Source organism: Hyaena hyaena, unplaced genomic scaffold, assembly GCF_003009895.1.
Source record: "Hyaena hyaena isolate Hyena2069 unplaced genomic scaffold, ASM300989v1 scaffold_274, whole genome shotgun sequence".
Lineage (NCBI taxonomy): Eukaryota > Metazoa > Chordata > Mammalia > Carnivora > Hyaenidae > Hyaena > Hyaena hyaena.
In genome coordinates, this window is record NW_024080907.1 from 1,923,968 (window position 1) to 1,948,516 (window position 24,549).

Below are 24,549 nucleotides of genomic sequence, written 5' to 3' on the forward strand. Positions count from 1 at the left end.
TGGAACAAGGCGGATCCGTAGCAGACCAAACAAGGAGGCTTCATTAGGCTGTATACAGAACTAGTCATTACGTAAGATGGTTCACCCCTAACACAGTTCTATGGCCTGAGAGACAGATTAGAAACAGCTCCAGTATACCAAGTAAGCTCCTCGGATGAACACAAATTTTTGTCAAAGTAGGGCCTTTTACCTAGGGACTAGCATGCACTGCTTGTGGATGAAAGAAATCCCAATGTTGTTTACACTTCGGGCTTGCTTGATGTAACTGTGCGAAATGTAATGTGGCTGGAGAAAATAGGCATTTAGAAGCCAGTATTTCATTTAACTGACGCTCTGGGTGTATACTTAAGCTGTGATTCTAGAACCCCTGCTGTGGTTCCAGTACCTGTGTCTGAAAGGTGACATCAGTTTTATTATAGAAGCAGTTGCTTTGTTATAGATTCTGTGTAACATGCTTGAATTCTAGGTTCTCTTTAGCACGATTTCAACTTTCTCATACATTGAGCAGCATACGCTTCTCATTTCACTTGATATATAAGCCAAGGTGGAAATTAAAGAACAAAATTGCCAGCTACTTCAGACAGCTATATCAAGTCCAGGATTATGACAAAGTCTGACCCAGAATTTTAATTTGTAATTTTAGGATGTATCTCATGCAGTTTGGGGAGCATCAGACTAAATCTACAGTTGCCAGAAGCCTTGTTACAGTCGAATGCACATTAACTAGAATGTGTACATTTTTAGTGTTCGTGACAAATGCAGTTAGGACCTTATTACACTGTTGGCATTCTTTAAGAAAGCACATTAAGCTTTAATATAGAAATATTTAGGTTACACTTAACTTGTGCTCAAGTAATAATAAAACAGTTGTTCTCTTTTGAGCTCATACATTCTCTCCTCAGGTATGGCCCATCTCCTGTACGCTTGGAGCGACCTTTGGCTACATGGCTGGCCTTGTGATTTCACCACTCTGGATCTACTGGAATAGAAAGCAACTTACATACAAGAACAATTAATTGGAGCAAAGGGAGAAGATACTTCTTTGTGCAGATTCCAGAAAGACTGTGCAGAAATGTATATGGTCTAAGCCAGGCAGTTCCATTTACAGCACTGTTTTTTGTTTGTTTTTTTATGTAGTTACAACATGATGTGATTGTAGCTTTTTAAACTATGAAACCCCTGAGAGATCGTACCTTCTAGTTGAAATAAAGTATTTATAATAGATTGTGGCTTCAGATGCTGTTTGCTGCTTCTTGGACCTTATTTAAGAAACATTCTTAATGAATTTTATAGAATTCTGAGGACAGGGTTTGGTTTTTGTTTTTGTTTTGTTTTTCTTTCAAGGTTTAAACCGCTTCATCTGGGTATAGCTGTAGCATCTCCTATGCTTTCTGAGAGAAATGGACAGTTTCCTTGGCCACTGAAGAGGTTTCTCACGTAATCAAACAACAGTTTATACATCTTGATCCTATTCTCTTTTTTACTGTGTGTTTCTTTGGAGTTAAAATGGCTATGATAGCCTCATCAAAAACAGTCTTCAGTCCCTTCTGGGTTAAAGCCGAACATTCCACATAGCAGCATGCTCCTATCTGGGAAGGAGAAAAAACACCACAAACACATCAACTCTTTCGTTCACATCCGGTATGACACAACACACCATTGTAAGGAAGATGGTAAAACACAGCCAAAAAGAATGAAATCATTCATAATCATAAAACTCAGGAATAGCTAACTTACAAAGTAAGCCTACATCCTTCCACATTTATTCTATGAAAATATATCGCATCAAGTATTTACTGGTTACCTACCATATGCCAAGCACTGTTCTGGGCGCTGGAGATAGTGTCAAAGAACGGAAGAAAAGACCAAAGTCTCTACCGTGTGATGCTTCCATTTGCTTAAGTTCTCACACTGAGGGAACAGCAGATGGTGGTGGGTGCTTTGAGAAAAAGGTGGGGTGGGTGGGGGGAGATGGGAAGTGCACAGGGCAGAGGTAGTGGTAGTCGTAGTCGGGGAAGCTTCTCAACAAGGTGAGGTTTGAACAGAGAGGGATACCTAGGCAGAACCAGAGACGGAAAGATGATGCAGGAGCATGCTTCCAGCACTCAGGGAATGCTACAAAAGCCAGAGTGGGCAGGGGGGAATGGCGAGCCATGAGGCCAGTGAGGTAGCCTCAAGGCCAGTATAAGGACTTTGGCTTCTACTCTAAGAGAGGCTCTATTCATCCTTTCTTTCCCTGGAAATTTACTGAGCATTCTTATGTGCCAAATGAGAGAATACAGCAAGGAACAAAATTAAGTCGACCCTACATTTTAGAGGGAGAAGACCATAAGCTAATAGAGGTAGACAGTCAGAAGGTGCTCTGTGGTCTGGAGAAAACGGGAAGGGAGGTAGGGGGGACGAGACCAGGCAAGGTCTCACTGAGAACGTGATACTTGAGCAGAGACCTGAAAACAGTGAGAACATAATGTTCCATAGGGAAGAACAGCCCAGGCAGAGGGAGGAGCAAAACTACAAAGATCCTGAAGTACAAGCCTTTGGGGGCACAGCAAGGAGGCCATGTGCTTAGACTACAGGCGGAGACGCAGCAGGGGCCTGGAGGCCACGGTAAGAACTGGCCTCTGGGAATGAACTGGGGGGCAGTTCTCAGCAGACCTCGTAAAGATTCACTCAGGCTGTTGTGTTGAGAACAGACTGCCATGGGGTCACAGACAAGCAGAAAGGTGAGTCAGAAAGCTGTTCCAGTAATCCAAGCCAGAGATGGAGGGGCCTGGCCAGACTGTTAGAGGAAGGGACGGTGAGGAGGCTTTGGGTGCTGGATGTAGAACAGGTTTGGCTGCAGGGATGCCTGTACGGGAGGAGAGCGAGCAAAGTCGAGTGTGTCCTCAAGGTGTTTGGGTGTAGTAACTGGGAGGACAGGCACGGCGGGTAAAATCAGGAATTCTGTTTTGGAGGACGTGCTAACTTTGCAGATGCTTAGCCACCCGGACGGGCCAGTGACCAGCTGGATCGCCAAGTCGGGTGGAGGGAAGAGGGCAGGCTGGAGATGGAAATTTGGGCATCTTCCGTAGCGAACTTCTCAAACCACAGGACCGACAGCAACCCACCTAGGCCTAGTGAGGGTGGCTGCAGAAGAAAGGCTGTCCCAGAAGCCGTTGCTCTCGGGCCCCCGGCAATGCAGGGACAAGATGACACGTGGAGGAGAGGCCATCGCCAGGGGCGAAAGCCAGGAGAGAGCGTGGGAGGAGGCCAGGTGAAAGTGTTTCAAGAAGGACCCAGCTGTCCTAAATGCGGCCAACAGGCCTCCAGGTGAGAACCTAGTGTTTTGCAACCACTTAAACTACATAATGAATATAAACACCTCAACAGATGTGTTAGTAGAAATTTTTAATCGAAGCGGGGTTTGTTTTGCCATTATAAACAATGCATCTCTTTAAGCACATCTGTAATACATTTTTGAAGATAAATTCCTACATGTGGAATGCCTGATCAGAAGTGTGCATGACCTGAAAGCTTTTGCATATTGTCAAGATTGCCTTTAGTCAACCACTAGTGGCACAAGAGAGTGCCCGTCTCCTTGCACCCCTGGAACAGTGGCTATCATAATTCTCTTCCATCCGTTTTATTAGGGGAAATTGAACTTATATTTGCCTACTAAGGACTTTGAACATAGCTCCTATCTTCAATTGCAGTCTGTATTTTTGGGCATACTTTCCACTGACGTTTAGTCCATTTTTTCTACTGTGGCACGTATGTCTTTTTCTGATTAATTTCTATGAAAGGAACTCCTGTCTATACTAAGCATTTAAACCCATTTTTCAGCCATACGTGTCAAGTTTATTTGATGACTTTCACTTTTATTTCTGGCATTTGATATATTGACTTTTTACATAGTTAAATTACCAATAATTTCATTTACCACTTTGACCTCTAAGACACTTAGAAATTGTTCCTCTCCCTGAGATTACAAAATGGAACACATGGAATTTCTACACCGATTTGTCAGGGAAGCTGTCTGTCTTTTTGTTTCAGGAAAAACTGTCCTCCAAAAAGTTTTCTTGCTTTCTTCCGCCTCCTGACAGTACATTTAAAAAGACCTTATTAGATTCTGTTTCCACGAAAGGCTTATTAAAGTCACAGCTAAAAAAATAGAATCCAATTATGTTTGGGCCAAATAGAGAAAAAAGTAAGCCTAGTTTCAGGGACGGGAAGAATAGGAGTTACAAGTTATTATGTGCAAAGCAGCCGTATACTTTTTAGAATGCTAATATTCTCAATCTTTCATAAAAGGGTGGAAGAAAATTCAACACACTTCTTTTCAAACCCAGTCATATTTTTTTGCCTTTAACTGCAGATTTAAACTCAACCTATGCCACTCCATGCGTCTTAACCGAAGACAAAGCCTGTGTTGGCACAGTACAAACGAGTAAGTGATTAGAAAGGGCTTCTTCTGATGCCTCTTTCTACACGTGACTTACTAGGAAAATATGCTGGCAGCGTTGTGCGGGTGTGAGAGCCTGGGCTTGCAGCCGGGCCTTCCCTGCAATCCAGCTCCGCCATTTATTTGCTATGGGACCTGACAAGTTCTCTGACATCGCCACGCCCCCGTTTTCCCTTCTGTAAATAGGGAACTAGTCAGACCTACCCGAGGAGGTGCAAGGATTCCATGAGATAACGCATGTAGAGCACTCAGCACAGTGCCTGGCATACAGCAAATGCATAATCAATGTTAGCTTCTATTATTACCTAAGCTTGTCTTACATTCATTTTTAAATTCTGTGAAGGTTCTATTACCTCTTTTGCTAGTTTCTGTCCTTGTTCCACACAAATGGGTTTTTCTTTCATATCATTCAGTCTTGCTAAAGTTTTGGGGTCATCTCGGAGATCAATCTAATCAAGAAAGGTCAATAATGTCCCATAATGTTACAACTCTTAAAAGATAAATTAAAGCATGTAGTCCCATTCAATCCCCACGTACCAGAAAGAGAGTAAACAAGAGAACTTCACTTTTAAAACCCCGACTAGTATGACTGCTTTCCTTTGGCACTACTTTTCCCCAAATCCTTATTTTTGTATAAAATATAGAGTGTTATCATTATAACTTGCAACGGAGATTCAACGTGCATATCATTTGCTAACCTTTGGTTCCATTTGAGAACAACCCCACAAAATATACCAGAGAGACTCTTCTTCAGCGGGTAAAATCAAAGCAGACATACCTGGGTTCCTATTAATAAAAAGGGTACATTTGGTGCGTATTCCTTAAGTTCTGGTACCCACTCCTCTTTCACATTTTGAAACGAGGCTGGATTTACCACAGAGAAGCATATAAGGAAGACGTCAGTCATTGGATAAGATAAAGGCCTCAGACGATCATAGTCTTCCTAAGGAAGAGAGAAAAACCTCATTATTCCCATTTCTTTAGTTTCTCAGGTATGTAAGATCACGCGGTCAAAGCAGCAAAATCCGGAGAATTCCACCAACAGGAAGTATGACACTCCGCATAATACAAGGCAATTTCATTTGATTTTGTTATTCTTCCTTTTGAGGTTACCAGTGGGCTAAGGATGTGACAGTATCATCAACAACTACAACCAAACTTGGAGGAAATCTGCTGTGACTACTAAACTAGAAACGTTTCAGACTGAAAGCTTGCACCAAGAATTGATTAAAGCTAGACGTTGTCCGAGTATTCTGACTGCTAATGACTAACATATGCTGAATGTGTACCGTGTGTCAGGACGTGGTCCGGACGCTCTCCCCTCCGTTACTCATTTCATCCTAGTAACAACCATATGACAGAAGTACGATACCCCTGTTCTCCAGAGGAGTAAAAGGAGGCACGGAAGTTAACTCTCCTGTGGAAGGAGCTACGGCCAGAGGAACGGAGATGGGATTCGAACCCTGGCAGTTTTACTCAGAAAGCTATGCCTTAACCACTACGGATCTTCACCGAGACCTTCAATCTTTGCTTTCCCTCTTTATATAGTTCTCTTAATTACACGTGAGTGCGGGGTGTAAATTTAAAGATAGAAACATAGAAAGTAAATGCACAAAACTCCCCCTTTCCTCTTCCATTTCTATTCCCTTCCCCCCGTGTGGGTGTTTTTGTGGGTACCATTCTGGTTCTTTTCGCATGCATGTGTCAGCCCACAACTGTCCGTATTCAAACATCTGTAGACAGAAGAGATCAAGCAGCATCCTTCAGCATCTCCTGGAGATCTTTCCAAATGAGAATACATTAGACTGCTATATGATTTCACTTATCTATTTATTTAGTTAATTTATTTATTTAATTAAAAAATTTTTTTAATGTTTATTTATTTTTGAGAGTGAGAGAGAGACAGGGCGTGAGCAAGGGAGGGTCAGAGAGACAGGGAGACGCAGAATCTGAAGCAGGCTCCAGGCTCTGAGCTGTCAGCACAGAGCCCAGTACGGGGTTTGAACTCATGAACTGCAAGATCATGACCTGAGCTGAAGCTGGATGCTTAACAGGCTGAGCCACCCAGGCGCCCCTTATTTATTTTATTTTAGAGAGAGTGAGCATGTTCATGTGCACAGATGTGGGGGAGGGGCAAAGGGGGAGAGGGAGAGAGAGAAAATCTTAAATCGGCACAGAGCCCAATGCAGAGCTCTATCCCACGACCCTGGGATCATGACCTGAGCCGAAATCAAGAGTCTGGATGCTCAACCGACTGAGCTACTCAGGCGCCGCTAGACTGCTGTAAAATTTTAACCTGCCGCTTCGACTTCCACAGAAGGGCTGCCCTATCGATGGCTGTTTTAGTATCTCTCTATCACAAAAGGCAGAGGATCCTGTTTTGCTTACACTACTCCCTATGACACAAATATTCTGCTTATTTACATTCTGGTGAGAGAGCAGTCAGAACCCTATTTTTGTCGTAGTTAGATTCTCATCTGGTTTCAGGGAAAACTATCCTTGACCTCGGCCAGCACCCTTCACAACTAAAACGGCACAAACATGGAGCTGAAGTTGTATTAAAAACGCTTTCCACGCAGAGTTCACCAACACATTTCCCTTGCAGGACAACTCTCTTTCCATGTGCTCTTCCAACGTTTTTCTTAATATAAGGTTCCACGCAAGCGTGTTAATGTCTCCAGTTCTTGACTTTGCAGTTAACCCTTCAGTTTTCCTGTGACCCTTTCAAAAAGCACGCCGCCAGTCTGGAGCCCGGGGAGGGGGCAGTGGAAGATTTCTCAGGTATCGGCTATTAATTACAAGACAAGAGGAGAAATGCCATCCCCCATCTTCTTTACCCTTCATTTTTACACCAGGGGGCCTCTAATTGGTTTTGAATAGAACAGTGCTCTGGCATTACGAATGGCGTTAATTAATGAAGATATCAGGCAGAGTGGGTGTGAAACACATTGTACCCCAGCTGGTTACTTTAAGAGGGCTACTACAGGGCCGCCTGGGTGGCTCAGTTGGTTAAGCGTCCAACTTCGGCTCAGGTCACGATCTCGTGGTTTGTGAGTTCGAGCCCCGTGACGGGCTCTGTGCTGACAGCTCAGAGCCTGGAGCCTGCTTCAGATTCTGTGTCTCCCTCTCTCTCTGCCCCTCCCCAGCTCATGCTCTGTCTCTCTCTCTCAAAAATAAACATTAAAAACTTTTTTAAAAATTAAAAAAAAGAGGACTACTATGAAAAATGCAACACGTTTTTACAAAGCAGTTTGAATGTCAAACAGTAGAATGGGTGTGTGAAATAAATATACTTTCTGCTCTGCTGCCTATATAACCACAGGTTGTTGTATGATGGGAAGTAGGACAGCATTACTCTGAGCATCCTACCTCGCACTCTAGGATGCTGAGCAAACATGGGCTCAGCACGGTCAGGGAGTAGATGGGTGGGTACTCTTGTTAAAAGTCTCTCCTTGGGGCGCCTGAGTGGCTCAGTCAGTTAAGCGTCCAACTCTTGATTTCTGCTCAGGTCATGATCTCACTGTTTGTGAGACAGAGCCCCACATCCGGCTCTGCCTGCCCTGCTTAGGCTTCTCTCTCTCTGCCCCTCCCCTGCTCATGCTCATTCTCTCTCTCTCTCAAAATAAATAAGTAAACATTAAAAAAAAAATCTCTCCTCATACACAGATATCCAGTTTTCCCATATATGAGGATACCATCTCATAGGATTCTGAGGAATAAATGAAATAATGCAACTAAAGCACTCGGCACGGTGCCAGGCACATGCGAGAACTCTTCCGAGGCTGCAACATCAATCCTACATCCCACGGGAAGCCAAGTCGCCTTTGCCTCTGCACATCCACGCCAGGTCCCCTCCGTCTCACACAGGGGCTGGTTTCACATCACAGAGAAGAAACTCTTTTGTGAGAAAGAACATTTTCTCCGCTGGCATCAAAATACACAAATCCAACTAAGGTCTCCTGAGGACAGTATAATTTTCAGATCAATGAAAGAGAATGCTATATTATCACTGTACTAATTAGTCATTTTGGAACTCAAGAGACTTAAGACTATTTTGAATGGAACCCAAAAGAAAGAAAGAAGAAAGAAAGTCAAATTATATTTTTTAATGAAACATTTTTATTTTTCAAGCAAATTGACCTCATCAGGGAAACAGAATGTGCACTCTTTCTCCAGAAGGGGATTACAAGAAATAAAGAGTAAGTGAATGTCAAGTTCTTTAGAAATGCTTAATACCATTAATGCAAACATTCTACGGAACACAGGTCTGCTGTAAAGATTCCTTTCGTAACCACAACAAATACTGACTCTCACCAAGGAGAGACACACAGACATATAGGAAGGAAATTAGCTTAATCATTTCTGGACAGACACCTGTTAAATTGCAGATTTTGTTGGAATTATTAAAGTGTGATAGATTGAGGTTATTAAAAAACAAAAAACAAAGGCTAGTATGTTTAGAACTCCTTGGAAGGCAATGTTACTTCTTATGTGTGAACTATTGAAAATGAACTTCTGCCTCTAATCTGCAAGCTAAATAATTGGCAGTTCTTATAAGAAGACCTTTCTGCTTCCATTCAGCATGAGTAATTAGAAGTCCAATAATAGAAGGCAAATTAAAAAAAAAAAAATTATCCCCTATGAATGCTGGAGCCTGAATCACCATATGAAATTGTATATTATGTCCACTGAGCAGCAGCTTTTTTTTTTTTTTAAGTAGGCTCCACGCCCAGCACTGAGCCCAATGTGGGGCTCGAACTCACAATCCTGAGGTTCAAGACCCTGACTGAGACCAAGAGTTGGAAGCTTAACTGGCTGAACCAACCCAGCATCCCTGCCACTGTGCAGTATCTTGAGTGAACTTAATGTGCAATGAAGATTTGGATTGGGGGATCAATAAGCTGAAGCACACAGAATTTTTAATTTCCAGCTGTACATCTGCAATTTGGCAACACAAGGGAAGTTGAATGTGGAACAGCAGCCCTTACTTAAAAGGTTTTTTTAAATCTTTACTTATTTTTGAGACAGACAGAGAGAGAGGGAGACAAAAAATCTGAGCAGGATCCAGGTTCTGAGCTGTCAGCACAGGGCCCGACGAGGGGCTCAAACTCAAGAAACACAAGTTCGTGACCTGAACCGAAGCGGGACACTTAATCGGCTGGGACACTCACGCGCCCCACAGCCCTTACTTTTAAATAGCCACTTAACCTAAGTCAGAACTCCTCAGAGCTGGTTCTCCGGTGTCCTCCTAATTAACCAATCAATTGTATTTAAACCAATCAATTTAAAAAGGTAGATATTTAAGTATCTCCTCATGGAAACTGGAACATTCTCAGGAATAGAGAAAAGCGTATTAAAAACGATTACCTTAACATCAAAACCACGAGAAACAATGGTGAGTTCAGTCAACAGGATTGTTGGATTACTTAGTGAAGTCTTTTACTTCTTACCCAACCGGCAAGGTAACCCAAACTATCAATTTTTTTTCTTTTTAATTTATTTCTAGGAGAGAGAGAGAGTGTGAGCAGGGGAGGGTCAGAGAGAGAGGGAGTCACAGACTCTGAAACAGGCTCCAGGCTCTGAGCTGGCAGTCAGCATAGAGTCCGACGCGGGGCTCGAACCCACGAACCGCGAGATCATGACCTAAGCAAAAGTCGGACGCTTAACCGACTAAGCCACCCAGGCGCCCCCAAACTATCAATTTTTTAAAAGTGTGTCCTGATAGCTTCATAAATAAGCTCTCTCCATTCTTGTCAAGAGTCTGCTCCATGGTGATGACAACCTCAACCCTTGAAAACTATCGTACTTTTACAACCTGACTGGAATCCGCAACAAGAAGAGACAAGAAATGGGCTCGAGAGGAAACAAGAGGTCTTTATGTGTGACAGAGAATGGCGGCCAGTGCCTCCTCGTAGGGAGGCCTCTCTTCACATACAGCGCAGCCGACGGTGCCCTGAGCGCCCCTAGTTCTGCACCACCTCTGTCCCCTTCCTGGGGACCTGGGTGCTCCCTCCCACTTTTGTGAATTCTGTGTAAAATGCATGTTTTTAGGATGTGTGTGCCTATTTGAAATGCGTATCTAAAACATATAGCTTAAGCAAAACCACTCACAGTGGACAGCGCAGTCCTTGCCACGTTTTGTGGCACACTGGTCATTTCAAATCAATCAGCAGAGATTCATTGAGCCCATACCATTGGAACATGGGAGATGTTGCAAAGATACGTATACGCAAAGAAAGGAAACAACTGTACTGTCTGGAGCCTGTAGTTTAGTTGAGAATCAATCAGGATGTATGCATATGAAAGATAGTCATGGATGCCTGGCTAGCTCAGTCAGTAAAGCGTGTGACTCTTGATCTCGGGATTGTGAGTTTGAACCCCGTGTTGAGTGTACAGATTATTTAAAAATCAAATCACTTTTTAAATGTTTTCTCAATTTATTTTTGGGGGGGAGGGGCAGAGCGGGGGGAGAGGGGGACAGAGCATCCAAAGTAAGCTCCTGCACTGACAGCAGCGACCCTGATGCACGGTTTGAATTCACGACTCATGAGCTCCTGACGTGAGCCGAAGTCAGATGCTCAACCCACTGAACCACCCAGGCGTCCCTAAAAATAAAATCTTAAAAAAAAAAAAAAGATAGTCATACACAATGAAAGAAATGTAAATTAGAGGAGATTGAATATATAAATACTTCATCCGAGATACATTAAAAGGCACCTACTATGTGCCCCAAATGGTGCCAACATCAGGGAAATTAAGGAAGGAGAAGATTCGGATCAGAGCTGATTTGTAAAACACCGTGTAAACATGTAGAAAACTCTCTCTTCAGATATCTGTACGTCCAAAAAAAGGCACTGAGCAGACCTCAAGGCCACAGCCTAGAAGAAGATACTGCAGTGCTGGTGTGACCACGCGCAGAAGTTTAGCTTTGAGGAGGAAGAGTGGGTAGGTGGGGAGAGACACAAACATTTCTAACAGCTTCTGCCCAGAGGCAGTTCCTGGTAAGGGAGTCAAACGTACGCCAACACTTCATCACAAGTCAGAATGGGGTAAACGCCAAGAGTTACGGTAATTAGGCAATGCTAAGACACGACTTACAAGGGGCAGCATCTGAGTAGCGCCTTACCAAATGGAAAGGACTGGCACATATTTGACCTGGCCACGTGGCCTTGGTCAGCTCATTTCTTAGAGGCTTAGTTTCTCTGTCCCCAAAATGGGAGAATGTCAGTGACAAATGCTTGGAAGGTTACGAAGTGCTCTAACAATGTGACATACTGCCAAAGAGGCCAGGAGGTTACTTCCACTTAGGGAACACTCATTGGTCAAAACCTACAAGAGTTTTCCTCTGTAACGTCCTAGGTTGAGAAAAAGCGAGACCACAGCAGAAGAATTCTTTAACAAGACAGGCCCCAGGTGTCAAAAGTCTAGAATAGCTTCTGACTGCTTTAAGAGAGAGATGAAATGTGAGGCAAGCAGGTAAGAATGCCCCTTACAACCGGTGGCTTACAGAACATGAAGGAGTAACTCGGTCACTTCCAAAGTGCACAGCAGCAATCTCCAATCCAACCATCTGTTTCTAGTAAGAAGCCCAAGATAGGTATCAGGCAAGGCTCCTGAAACCCTCCAGCCCCCAAAGGGTGCCCAGAGGCCACAAGCACTCCAACCAGCTAAAGAAGATGAAAAGTGTTTTGTCTTCAATCCAACTTACAAACACTCCCTCAGCAATTTTCGGTGCTAGCGGCCTGTGAAGCCTCGGCCTCTCTGTGTAGTTTTCTGGTCACCTTCGAGTTCATTTTGCATTTAACTCTGTGAAATGAAAGTATCACTTTTCACCCCCTTAAAAATAGCTCTGCTTTTCGAGGAAGCCGGGCTGGGTCCCTTTGGGGAGCGTTTGCTTAAGTTTAGTTCAACAAGCATCAGTGAGGAGTTTATTGAATTTGCCCACCCCCTCCGTGGATTAAAGAGAATTGAGGGAGGAGGAAGAATTTTGCCAAAGGCTATACATTCCTAGCAGATCACTGTTTTCCAAAAGCTTTCCAAATATTTGGCTTTATGGTTATTATTATTATTATTTAATCTTTAATTTGTTGTGAAATGCTATTTCTGGATCACTGGCCTGAGTAGCTGTGGGTAAAAAAAAAAAAAAAATTCTTAAAACTGAAGGTTTAGCTTCTAACTTTTGGTGACAGTCATCTTCATGTATTTTGATTCAAAAGAAGTCCGTCTTCCAATTAACTTAACAATGATTTGAGAGCTAGTGAGCTGGCTCTTTGGCTTCTGTTCCATCACTATGTTCCTTCTAACCACCTGACTGATCCTAAGTCCTGTTGGGATGAGCTGGAGAAAAAGAAGAGAAAATGAGACGAAATGAGTCGTGGGGCGTCAGCACGACAGCGCCCTAGGGAACCGGCTGGTTATGACCAGCACTTCTTATGACCAGCACTTCCTCGTCTCCAGAAGGAGAGGCCCGAGCTAGAGGGCCATGTCACGTGGTTAGAAATGCCCAACTCACACTCTTCACCCTTGTGAGCAGCCCTAGGAACAGATTTCGTGTGGGAGGAGGTTTCAACTACCGGCTCAGAATCAAGCATTAGGATTCTGTTTTATCGGCGCTGACCCCACAAGGCCGAGAGGATCAAGACTTAGCTAAATATGGCCCTCAGGCAAGCTTCATTTCCCCATCTGTGAAGGGAGAGTAAATATAGCATACACATGTTAAGATAAATGAGAGAGCTGGTCAAGTGTTTTGAGCTCTTCAACAGACAGGCCTGACTTTCCAAAAAAAGACAAACCACAACCTCAGAGCCACTGCGATTTCTTGTGTGCACCGTGAGATGACTTCCCTTGTTGTAAAGGACTTAGGGCCGAAATGCTACATCATTTGCAGCTGTAATTACAAGTCTCTTCGGCTAAAACAGAAGTCGGCTGGCCTAAGGCATGCAGCAAGGAGGTAAACGTCAGGTCACACTTCCATGCAGTGTCCCCCTTTTCTCATTTTCTCAGCACAAAGTTCATACTGGTGGAGTATTTGGTCATTCATTTATTCCCCCGAGTATCTGCCAGCGAGGCGCCAAGCACCGGACACGCTACAGTGAAAGACAGACATTTGCCCTCGTGAAATCACAGTAGAGCAGAGTAGAGGCAAGTGCCTCTCCACTGGGCAGTACTGTCCATGTCGGGGTATTTTGGAGATGCGGGGGGTGTGTCTGATCGTCAACACGAGTGGGGGAACTCTGCGGGTATTAGGGATGGCAGTCTGCGTGCTACGTAACTTGTATTATGAGAAGCGCTCCCGGGTCCCACGTGATTGGTGAGTGTACCGCCAGGTGTGCTGCTGAATATGAAAAACCCTTTTATGATAACCTGAATCTGGGACCTAATTCTGTTGCATATAAAAAGCAGAAAGTATTTGTTGTGCGGCTTTAATGAATTTTCTAGGAAGGTAATTTCAGGATAAATTGAAGGAGAAAGGTAGGCTGTACTTTATTTTGTTCAAAACATTACAGGAGCTGCTTATCATTGTAGAAAACTGCACACCACCGGCAGTATCCCTCTTAGCGTGGAAGCGCCAATAAAACACAATTACATCAGTCAACATGTATAGCTGTGCGTTCATGGTAATTCCACCTATAGGGGTAGGCTTCTGACAAGTTCATTGTGACTTGAGGAGTACTCAGCCCTCGGAACTTAGGAATTTAATATGGAAATAAATATTTTTATTATGAATCACTTCCCTTTTATTCACCTTCATATCGCATGATGTTACACTGATCCAAAATTATACGTAGAGAGAGGTTATACCTCCTGTAGATTTCATTTGGGGATAAGGATAGGAGACATATTTGTTATAAAAAGGAGAGATGGGCCTGATACAGTGCATTTAACAAGATGAGACAGAAGTGACATGAAATGCAAATCGGGAGAGTTACTATGAGGGACAGGAGCCAGGTACTAGGAGAGAGAATAGTCAGGAAGACCAGAGTCAGTTGGAAAATCGTCTTGGAGGAAGTGACACCTAGCCTGAGATCTGTAGGACACTTTAAGGAACCATACACAGGCCAGTATGTGCAAAAGCCCTGAGGCAGAAACGCCCCGGCAGAGGCAGACGCTGAGGGACCTGGGAAAAGGCCAGAGTGACAGACAAGGCAGGGTAGGAGCGGTAGTCATCCTGGATCATTAGAGCCTCCTGCAGTGGAAAGTCATTGAAAGATTCACGAATGTCAGGGAGGTCTCTGGACAAATCCAAGGTTTAGCTCATGGAGCTGGATGGATGGACAATGTCTTTTACAGGAAGGAGGCCTGTGGGTGGAGAAGCACAGCAAGGAGGAAACTCAAGAGACCGATGCTGGACGCGTTAAGCTGGAGATGTCAAGTACATGGTCAGAGAAGTGTATCTGGAGGAGCCCTCTGCCTTCTGAATTCCAGACCCAGCTCTGAATGCTTCCCTTTGGTGGAATCAGAAGCATCTCAAATGCAACATTTCTGCACTGTACGTATTTCTTCCCCTTCAAATCTGCAACCCCTCCTGTGTTCGCCATCTCGGTAAAAGATATCACCACCCACTCTGACCCGAGCCGGTCCCCAATACCTGGCAAGACAGTTCCTTGCCCAGCTGCTCACTGCCCTTCCCCTCCCAGACTTCCTTGCCTGGGTGGCTCCTACTCATCTTCCAGGCTTTGGTAAAAAAGATCTCTGTATCCAACCCTTCTCTGAGCCCACAATTCAGATTATGAGTCCACTGCTCTGGATTTCCCGCACCCTGGGCCTCTCCTGCCGTCTCACTTCTTACAGTGTAACAGCACTGCCTCTCTTCTCATCTGTACCCTCCACAGATTGCCTGAGGCAGCGGACAATTCAAAGCCTGGCTTATAGCAGTCGCTTACTAAATTCTTGTTGAACTGAACAAGGGTGGTGTGTGGGAAGGTGAAGTCCGAAAGGTACACTGCAGCCGGCTCCCGGCTGGCCTGCGATGGGCTTGCTACGAAGCTGGAGAAGGCAGATCAAGTGTCTCAATTCTCCAGGCTAACTTCTTACATCGCTGCCACTGCTTTCAACCAAGAGTCAAACTGGCTCCTGCAATTCGGGGCTATTTTTCTATGTTGCATCAATGGGTCCAACCCACCCACCTGAATAACGGGAGCTCTAAAGAGTAGAGCCTCGGACTGAGGCACTCACAGCATTTTTAGTTCCTGCTACTGTTCTTGACCACTGCCCTTCTCATTGCCTTGACATTTACCTTACCTAGGTAAGGAGGCTATTGTTGACTGTCTACCCAGCATCCTTCTCCTACTTCCTCCTTTCCCAAACCAGTGGAGTTTAGACCCATCTTTCCTCTACCCAGACACATGCCTCCAGGGACTCTGACTGCATACTTAGCTAAAAGAATTCCTAGTGGGTTAAGCCAATCATGGAGTTTCATTCCCCACCGTCTGGTCAAAGCCATTGGTTCCTGGCGGGCACCCCCCTACATAGTCCAATCAGAATCAAGTAGCCCCTGGATTTTCCAAGGGGCTTGTTGCCTGCCCCTGCGCTATCATCATTGGTTCTTGGATGGGCACGTGACCTACGGACTCCAATCAGAATGAAGTATTCCTGAGATTATCCAAGGTAGCTACCCTCCTCCTCTTCTCTCTCTTTCCCTCCTCCCACTCTGTAAGGATTTGCCACTCACGGCCCCCATCTCTGCAGCTCATGGAGACTGTATGGGGATCCCCCCCCCACATCAGCCAGTGCTGTGGTCCCTGTATCACACTGGAGTAGGTGTTACCCCAGGACGCGCTACACAGAGGGAGGCATATGTGAGTACCAGGACCGACACTTCCACGGAGCAGCCCTCGGCATCGGGACGGGGGCTACAGGTGACTGGGGCGTCTCATGGGAGGGACTGTGGGGGACCACACATGGAACACAAGACAGCCAACACAGAACTGGGATTATGGAAGGGCCAGAGCCAGAGGAAACACCATTTGTGGACTAACACCTGCCTTCCTCTGCCTTTGCGGCCAGGGAATACACTTAGGAAGCCTGAAGACTCATTGATATATACACTTACTCCTGGGCTTTCGATCTCCTAGGAAGCTGAACAGCAAGAGCAGACCCTAGGAACTACACTCCGATTAAGCCTGAAATGCTGGTATTCTCCATGCCTGGATGAGCCAGTCAAACTGCGTGGAGGAGTGAAACCGTGACTAACAGGCCCATTTGGAATCTGAGTATGTGAACCACACTCCTTGGCCAAACATACGGTGCAGTCGGCCATCGGAGGACGAGGAAGATCTCTGGGCAGGCGGTGAAGATCAGGAGAGCCTCACGTAGTTTACACACACGCTTTCATGGAACGGATCCTTTAAAGATGCACACTGTTCGCTGGGGTGATGACCACTTCTGCAGCTAGGCAGAGGGGGTGGTTGTGCGATCCTGTGACTGTACTACACGCCACTAAACTGGACACTTTAACATGAGGAGTTTTATGTTGTGTGAGTTTCACTTTCATTCCAGAAAAATACACACAGGTCCACAAGTATGCAAAGCCGGGGCCCTGTGGGTACTCACACATATGTATGCACTGGCGTGCATACACACACACACACACACACACACTCAGGGAGATTTCTGAAATTCAGGGAGATACTACACATGGCAGAAACATCCAACACATCAACCCCTTGGGACCGGGCTTAGGTCACCATGACATTCCTCCACAGGGTTGAGCAGGCTTATCCTTTGTGAATGTTCTAGACCCCTGACACGACCTGTTCTGCACTACTTCCCTCATCCGCGCCTCCCACCCCCACTCTGGACGACAGAAGGTTCCCAGCAGAGCCCTTCCAGGCCCGCAGCACGTAACCGCACACCTTACTGCAGCCTATTTCACTTCCCAGCCCCGAGAAGAGCAGCTTGCTTCCGCTTTCATGAGAGATCCAACTCTCCCTGACCCAGCACCGTTAGCCTACGACGTAGGGCAGCTCCCACCTTATAGATGAGGAAGCCGAGGCTCGAAGGAGCCCGTCACGTGTCCAGAGGCACAGGCGAGTGGGGCAGAAGTGAGGCAGGAATGCATTCCTAAGAACTAGTTTAGGTCCCTCTTAGCCCCTTTATTTTAACCAGATCGTAGGTTTTAGACACAGACCTTTTGAATCTGAATCACAGGCTTACTAGCTATGCGGCCTTGGGCAAGCTACTCACTAGGGACTAAGCTTTGGGAAGAAGACGGAATGAGCTCTGGTATGAAAGGCACTTAGTGTACATGGTGGCTGCTAGCTTATGACCATGCCCAGTGGCGCTCTGTCTCCATTCAGTTTCAGCCGATGTGGGGCAGAGGAACGAACAGGTGGCAAATGAGGACTGAGGTAAAATCGACTTTGTGAAAAGCACACTGAGTGGTTTTTGCAGGTTTAATAAATGCATTTGTTTTGGGGCGCCTGGGTGGCTCAGTCGGTTCAGCGTCCGACTTCGGCTAAGGTCACGATCTCCCAGTTCAGGGGGTGGAGCCCCACACTGGGCTCTGTGCTGACAGCTTGGAGCCTGGAGCCTGTTTCAGATTCTGTGTCTCCCTCTCTCTCTGCCCCTCCCCTGCTCACGCTCACTCTCGCTCTCTCTCTCAAAAATAAATAAACATTAAAAAAATTTAATTAATGCATGTTTACATAGCAGGCAAGGACTGAATTCAGGCATTTTATTAAAATACCTGAAAACGGCTGCACCAATACACATCAAGCATGTTTCTTTTTATTTAAGTTTATTTATTTATTTGGGGGAGGGGATGGGCGGAGAGAGAAGAGAGAGAGAGACTCCCAAGCAGGGATTCAGATATTAACCTCAGAGCCGTGAGATGATGATGTGAGCCAAAACCAAGAGTGGGGACACTTAGCCTGCTGAGCCATTCAGGCGCCCCTCAAGTATATTTTCTAAAACAAAGGCTAATGAGACCTGAACAGTGAAAAAGTGTCACACACACGTGGACTATGACACGGCCACCACGGTGCACATACCCACAGTCCGTTTTTGGTGGCTGGCTGTAAAATGGCAACGGGACACGCACCTTTGTGCCAGCAGTCCCGTGGGTTCCAAGAGGCTCAGCCAATCCAGAAGCGGGACGTCCCCCTGTAAAGAACCTGACTAGGGAGATGGGACATGTATCGAAACACACGGAGAGCCAGGGAAACAAAATCAAAGAGAAGTAACACTACAGGCAGATGAGGAAGCTGGCAACAATAAAACTTGGTAGGAAAAGCACCAGATAAATGCCCTTCTCCGTGGTGTATCCTCACAAAACCCTTGGAGGCATCGTCGGCACGGGTGCCCCGATCCCGCCCTCCAGGGCACCGAGGACGGCAGCTGAGCCCAGGGCACTAAGTGAAGTGGTGTCGAAAGGTTCCCGGGAACAGCAGGGCCGGCCGGGGGGTGGACGGGGGGCGGCGGGGGAAGGAGGTAGTGTGGTTTTCAGACTTAGAGGTGTGGGCCCTACGGTCCAGCCAAACTGCACAGGAACCTGCGTGGCTCCAGCTCCGAGCCTGCCCTGTGCGCCCCACTAAGGTGAGTCCTGTCGGGGCCCGCGGACCAGCAAGGCGACTCCTTCACTGAGGGTGCTATGTGCTGCCTGGGAGATCCAGCAGCGCACCTCTCCCTTAAGGGAGGTCAGGCGATCCAGGAAGACGCAGGCATCAAGGGGAAGGCCTTGGAACAGTGAATTACAGATGTGGAGCCAGAGGTCCTGGCCTGAGGTCCCGCTTTGCCTCTTGTGGGCCGTGCATGTGACCTGTACAGGCTGTTTCAGACTCAGGTCTCTGAGTCTGTTTTCTCGTTCATTTATCTCCCAGGGGACAGGCAGATTAATATCACCTATCTCACAGGGTCGTTGTGATGGTTAAATGAGAATGAATGAGTCCAAAGAAGGCCTTGAATGCAGGCACAAAATTAATGACTGGAGGTGCATACACTAAGTGGCACAGGAATTTGGAGAGGAGACAATTCGTCCACCCCCGAGGACTAGAAAAGGCTGCATGGAAAAATCCATATTACCTAATGCTTCTGTATTAGTTCCCAGCCACAGCACAGGTCTTCAGAAGACTTCCCTGGCCCCCCACTGTACCCCTTAGAAAGTCCAAACCCTTGAGCCTGGTGTTGGAGGCTAGCCACGGCTGACATCAGATTCCCTTCCTAACTTTTTTTTTTTTTTTTAATATTTTTATTTATTTCTAGGAGAGAGAGAGAGAGAGAGACAGACAGCATGAGCATGGGAGGGTCAGAGAGAGAGGGAGATACAGACTCTGAAATAGGCTCCAGGCTCCGAGCTGGCAGTCAGCACAGAGCCCGACGCGGGGCTTGAACCCACGAACCGTGAGATCATGACCTAAGCGAAAGTCGGATGCCTAGCCGACTAAACCACCCAGGCGCCCCTCTTTCCTAACTTCTGTTTACGGGCTTTTCTGGGGACCACCCGATGGAGGCAGCCTGCTCTTCTCCTTCCGTTCCTGTGCGCCTCCTTCTGGGCTTTCCTCTTGGCCTGGAATACCTCGTCTCACCTGTGTCTTCTCCTCACCCCAAGCCACATACACGGGCCATCTCCTCAGCTAAGGAAACCGTCGGGACCCTCTCCCCACCATCCCCCGAGCTGGGAGTATTCCTTCCCGCCTCCCACTGTCGTTAACACCTGTAGGTATAGTAAACAAATCAAGGGGGACTGTGGCAGGGCACCCTAAGAATCTGACATGAGGCTACATGTCTTAGGCTGCCCTAAGAATTCAATCCATGAAAATCAAACCGTAATCGTTCTTAGTCATCTGCAGTGTGGGTCACACCAGAAAACACCTAAATCGAATCAAGGGGACTAACACATAACCAAGGAAAGCCTGTAACCTAACACGGTATGTTTTGGCCCAGCGGAAAAACGGGTTAAGTGAAAAGTCGCGGTCTATACAGACTGTACGCAGAGTCTAGCAAAGGAGAAATTGCACAATTAGAGTATCAGTGTCCCCTCAGCTTGGCCTGACGGTAAGATCTTGGAAGTGGCGGACACAAAGATCCCGGTCATTAGAAGGCCGCACTCTCACATGGAAGGAGAAGTTCAACACGGCTTCCAGGATGCAGATAAAATATAGTGTCCCTCTCAGACTTCTAACCGTGTGTGCCCCAAAGCCTCCATCCCAAGCAAGCCTCTTCTGAATTCATTTTCCCAGGTCCCTCGATGCTAAGGACAGGCACACTGGAGAGCAGGCCCTGGTAAGAATGTGCATCCGCTATAACTCAGTTCTTCAGAGTCATGTTTTCTAATTGTATATAAAAAGTGGGGATGACTTCAGTTAAATCCCAGCCAACTGAACACATGCATTTATCTCAGATCGCTCCAAAATCCTCTACAATTACAGTAATTAAAAAAAAAAAAAAAAGGCAGAAAGCCACAGGAACCAAGCAAACCAGTAAGGAGACAAAAGCTACCCAATTTTAGAAGCTAGGATGCAAAGGACTGAGTAGGAAGGGACTTAGCGGACTCGGGGGGGCCAGCAGGGAGGGGAAGGCCAGGAAGCACCTATCCTGCACGACAGGAGCTCTGAAGGTGCACGCACAGGGGTGGCATGTTCTTCTGCACGTGGGTTGAGGCCGGAGCCACAAACAACAGGATGGAATGAGTCTGCTTGAGAGGCAGTTAAATCCCAGATTCCACTCCCCTATCACAGTGAGCACGCTCCCCGACCCTGACGAAAGGCAGAGGTGGGAGCGTCTGGGAAGGATAGACAGAGCGTTCCCTGGATGGGAGGACGGGGTCCAGCTGAACATACTGAGCACGAGGCCAGGGCACGTGCTACAAGTCAAGCCTCCTACTCTGCTTCCGGCGCTCGCCTCCCAGAACGGCGGCAGCCCAAGATGAAAGACCAGAATCTGATGTTCAAGTTTCCCCAACAAAAAGTCCCTGACAGATCACCTCTGGCAGTGGTTCTCAACTGGGGGTGCCAGGGAAAGTGAGGGGTGACGTTGCCCCAAGGGAACATTTGGCAATGTCTGGAGATGCTTTTGCTTGTCACGACTGGGGTGGGGTGCTACAGGCACCTAGTGGGAAGAGGCCAGGGATGCTGCTAAATGTCCTACAATACACAGGCCAGCCCCCCCAACAAAGAGTTTTCCAGTGAAAATATCAATAGTGGTGAGGTGGGGGAACCCTGACCTTCAGTAAGGGCTAGAGTCAGCCGGCTGGATTCGCACACAGAGCTTCCCACATGTCCCACTGCCACTGTCACAAAAATGAATGGACCCCTGAGGAACGACCGTGAAGGACAGAGACCAAAATGTGATACTCTGCAGGGAGACAAAAACTTTAAATAACTCATTAATAGCCCCAGAAAAATCAGAGAAGATGCTCAATCAAAAAAAAAAAAAAAAACAAGACAAACCAGACATCAGAAGATGCCAAAAGAAGGAAAACAAAAAAAGGAACATCTGAAGAATAGGAAAAGGCTCTTAAAAATTAAAGATAGAATCGCATTTAAGAAAACAATAGAAGGGGTGGATGATAAAATTGAGGAACTCTCCCCAAAATAAACTAAAAAGACACAGAGGGAGCAAACATATATATATAAGGACCAGCCCAAGAACGCCAACATCTAAATACTAGGAGTTCTAGTATAACAGGAAAGATTAACTGGAAACTAAGAGATCAAAGAAATAAACCAAGAAAGTTTCTCAGAACTGAAGGACATGAGTTTTCAGATTGAAAGGGCCCATGAAACCTAGCTGGATCCTATCCCAAAGCCCATGTTTGCGACATTTCAGGAGGGCAAAATGGCAGATTCTAAAAGTTTCCAGAGAGGAAAACCAGGTTCTTGACAACAAATCAAGGATCAGATTGGCATCAGACTTTTCAATAGCATACATGGAGGCTAGAACACAACAGAGCAATGCTTTCAAGATTCTGAGAGGAAAAGAAGAAGAAGAAGAAGAAGAAGAAGAAAAAAAAAAAAGGTTTCCAATCTATTTTCAAACTGTCAATCAGCCATGAAGAAAATAAAAACATTTTGAAAAACACTAGGTGTCAAAAGCTTTGCCTACAGTGTACCTTTTCTGAGAAAACGAATAAAAGATATGCTCCAGCAGAATGAGGGACTAAACCAAGAAGACTTGAAAAATACAAGTAGCGGGCACCTGGGTGGCTCAGTCAATTAAGGATCCAACTCTTGGTTTCAGCTCCAGTCACAATCTCACGGTTTGTGGGTTTTGAGCCCCGTAGCAGGCTCTGCACTGATAGTGGGAGTCTCTCTCTCTCTCTCTCTCCCTCTCTCTGCTCCTACCCAATTCATGCTCCCTTGCTCTCAAAATACATAAACTTAAAAAAGAAAAGAAAAGAAAAACAGAGATCTAATCCAAGACACAGATCCCAAGGGAACGCCCAAAATGATGAAGGACAATCCCAAGCTGTGCAGCAGGCTAGAGGAGACCAGCCCAGACTGGAGCACATCACAAGTCTCACGACAGGTATCTCCAAGAAGAAACTGATAGAATATATGACATGTTTGATTGCACAGAAAGGCAAGTTCGGGGTGGAACAGAGACACATGCAGTGAAAACAGCAAGGGAAGAAGCAAGATAATTAATTCCAGGGAACAAAAGGTGGTACAAGAAGGGAAGAATAATTATAGTACACTACATGGCTCAGCTAAGACAACATAGTGATCAAAATACAAACACTGAACAGTGGTCCAACAGAAATTACGCTCTAGCTACGGTGCAAGGATAGATGGGAAGTGGAAGGCATGCGTGAAAGAGCTAAAGCCTCATCATTCATGGTGTGAAGTCAAAAGACAGTTTTTGTTTTTACCAAAATAAACAGCTAAGAGTTAATGTTTATTTATTTTTGAGAGAGAGAGAGACAGAGTGTGAACAGGGGAGGGGCAGAGAGAGGGACACACAGAATCCGAAGCAGGCTACAGGCTCTGAGCTGTCAGCACAGAGCCCAACATGGGGCTCAAACTCACGAACTGCGAGATCATGACTTGAACTGAAGTCAGATGCTTCACTGACTGCGCCATCCAGGCGCCCCAAAAGCTAAGAGTTAAATGAGAGTAGGAAATGGCTTTTCTGTAGGGGAAGTGGAGAGTGATCTTTTGTTTCTCCACAATAAGATCTCATAAAACTGTTGGGTCTTTAAACTGTGTGCATATACAACTCAATACAAATGAAATGGCTTTTTAAAAAACAGCATAAAGTATAAAGAAGTAAATTTCTAAAAATATTCAATATCACCATGTAGAGCCAAACACTAACATTTTGACAATTTTGTTCCAATTTTTTCTTCACATATTATATATGTGCATATTTTTCAAAGTTGTAATCATGCTATATATAGTTTCGATTCCTGCTTTTCACACTTAACACATCATTAGCCTTTTCACATATCTTTAAATATTTGTTGAAAGCAGTTTTTAATGGCTATGATTATTCCAATATACATCATGCTGTCATTTAACAAATCCCATTTTACCACGCATTAATGCATTTATAATTTATCACTATTATAAAAATCACTGTGAAACATATAGTTTCACGTAAATTTCTGTGTGCTCTGAACGCTTCCGTGGCATAAATTCGTAGAAATGGGTCACTGAAATGGTCTTTGCCAAATTAACCCCCAAACAATTCGGGTCCAGTTTTACTCCCAATAACGGTGCCCAGAGCATCAGGTTCTCTGACTCCTCGGTAGCAATTTTTTCATCTTGTCCAATTTGATAGGTAAAATCAAAAGTCCGTATTTGCATATCTTTGCTTACTAGTCTGTATTTGCGTACCTCTGAATATTGGATGTTCCCTGGCTATAGCAGTACCCCATGGGGATATAGCCCAAGACCCCCCAGTGGATGCCTGAAACTCCAGAGAGTTCTGAACCCGATACTAGACCTGTACACACAGACCTATGGTACAGTTTAGGCTATAAATAAGGTGCAGTTAGAGATTAACAATAAAAACAAATTAAAACAATTTACTATAATGACATTTATGTGAAGTGATCCCTCCCCCCGACAAAATGTCTCACTGTACTGTCCTTCCCCTTCTTGTGATGATGTGAGATGATAAATGCCTACCTGATGAGACGGAGTTAGGTGAATGACATAGGCATTGTG

General features: G+C 45.5%; 2 protein-coding genes across 9 annotated transcripts in view; one reads left to right on the top strand and one right to left on the bottom strand.

Annotated features, from left to right (window-relative positions):
• PIGF (phosphatidylinositol glycan anchor biosynthesis class F) overlaps positions 1-1,235 on the top strand; it is a 36,255-nt gene extending 35,020 nt beyond the window's left edge. For 4 of the 7 annotated variants that reach the window (XM_039245917.1, XM_039245921.1, XM_039245919.1 and 1 more), the window contains one exon: positions 903-1,235. In XM_039245917.1, coding sequence (XP_039101848.1) covers positions 903-1,016 — 114 coding nt within the window. In that variant the 3' untranslated portion in view covers positions 1,017-1,235. The remainder of the gene's footprint in view (positions 1-902) is intronic. The other 3 variants (XR_005530810.1, XR_005530812.1, XR_005530811.1) reach the window with 2 other exon arrangements.
• The window catches only part of RHOQ (ras homolog family member Q), a 36,476-nt gene continuing 13,145 nt past the window's right edge, over positions 1,219-24,549 (bottom strand). Inside the window, exons 3-5 of one of the 2 annotated variants that reach the window (XM_039245924.1) lie at positions 5,220-5,384; positions 4,795-4,890; positions 1,219-1,589 (exon numbers count right to left, since the gene is read on the bottom strand). In XM_039245924.1, coding sequence (XP_039101855.1) covers positions 1,434-1,589; positions 4,795-4,890; positions 5,220-5,384 — 417 coding nt within the window. In that variant the 3' untranslated portion in view covers positions 1,219-1,433. The remainder of the gene's footprint in view (positions 1,590-4,794; positions 4,891-5,219; positions 5,385-24,549) is intronic. The other variant, XM_039245923.1, reaches the window with a different exon arrangement.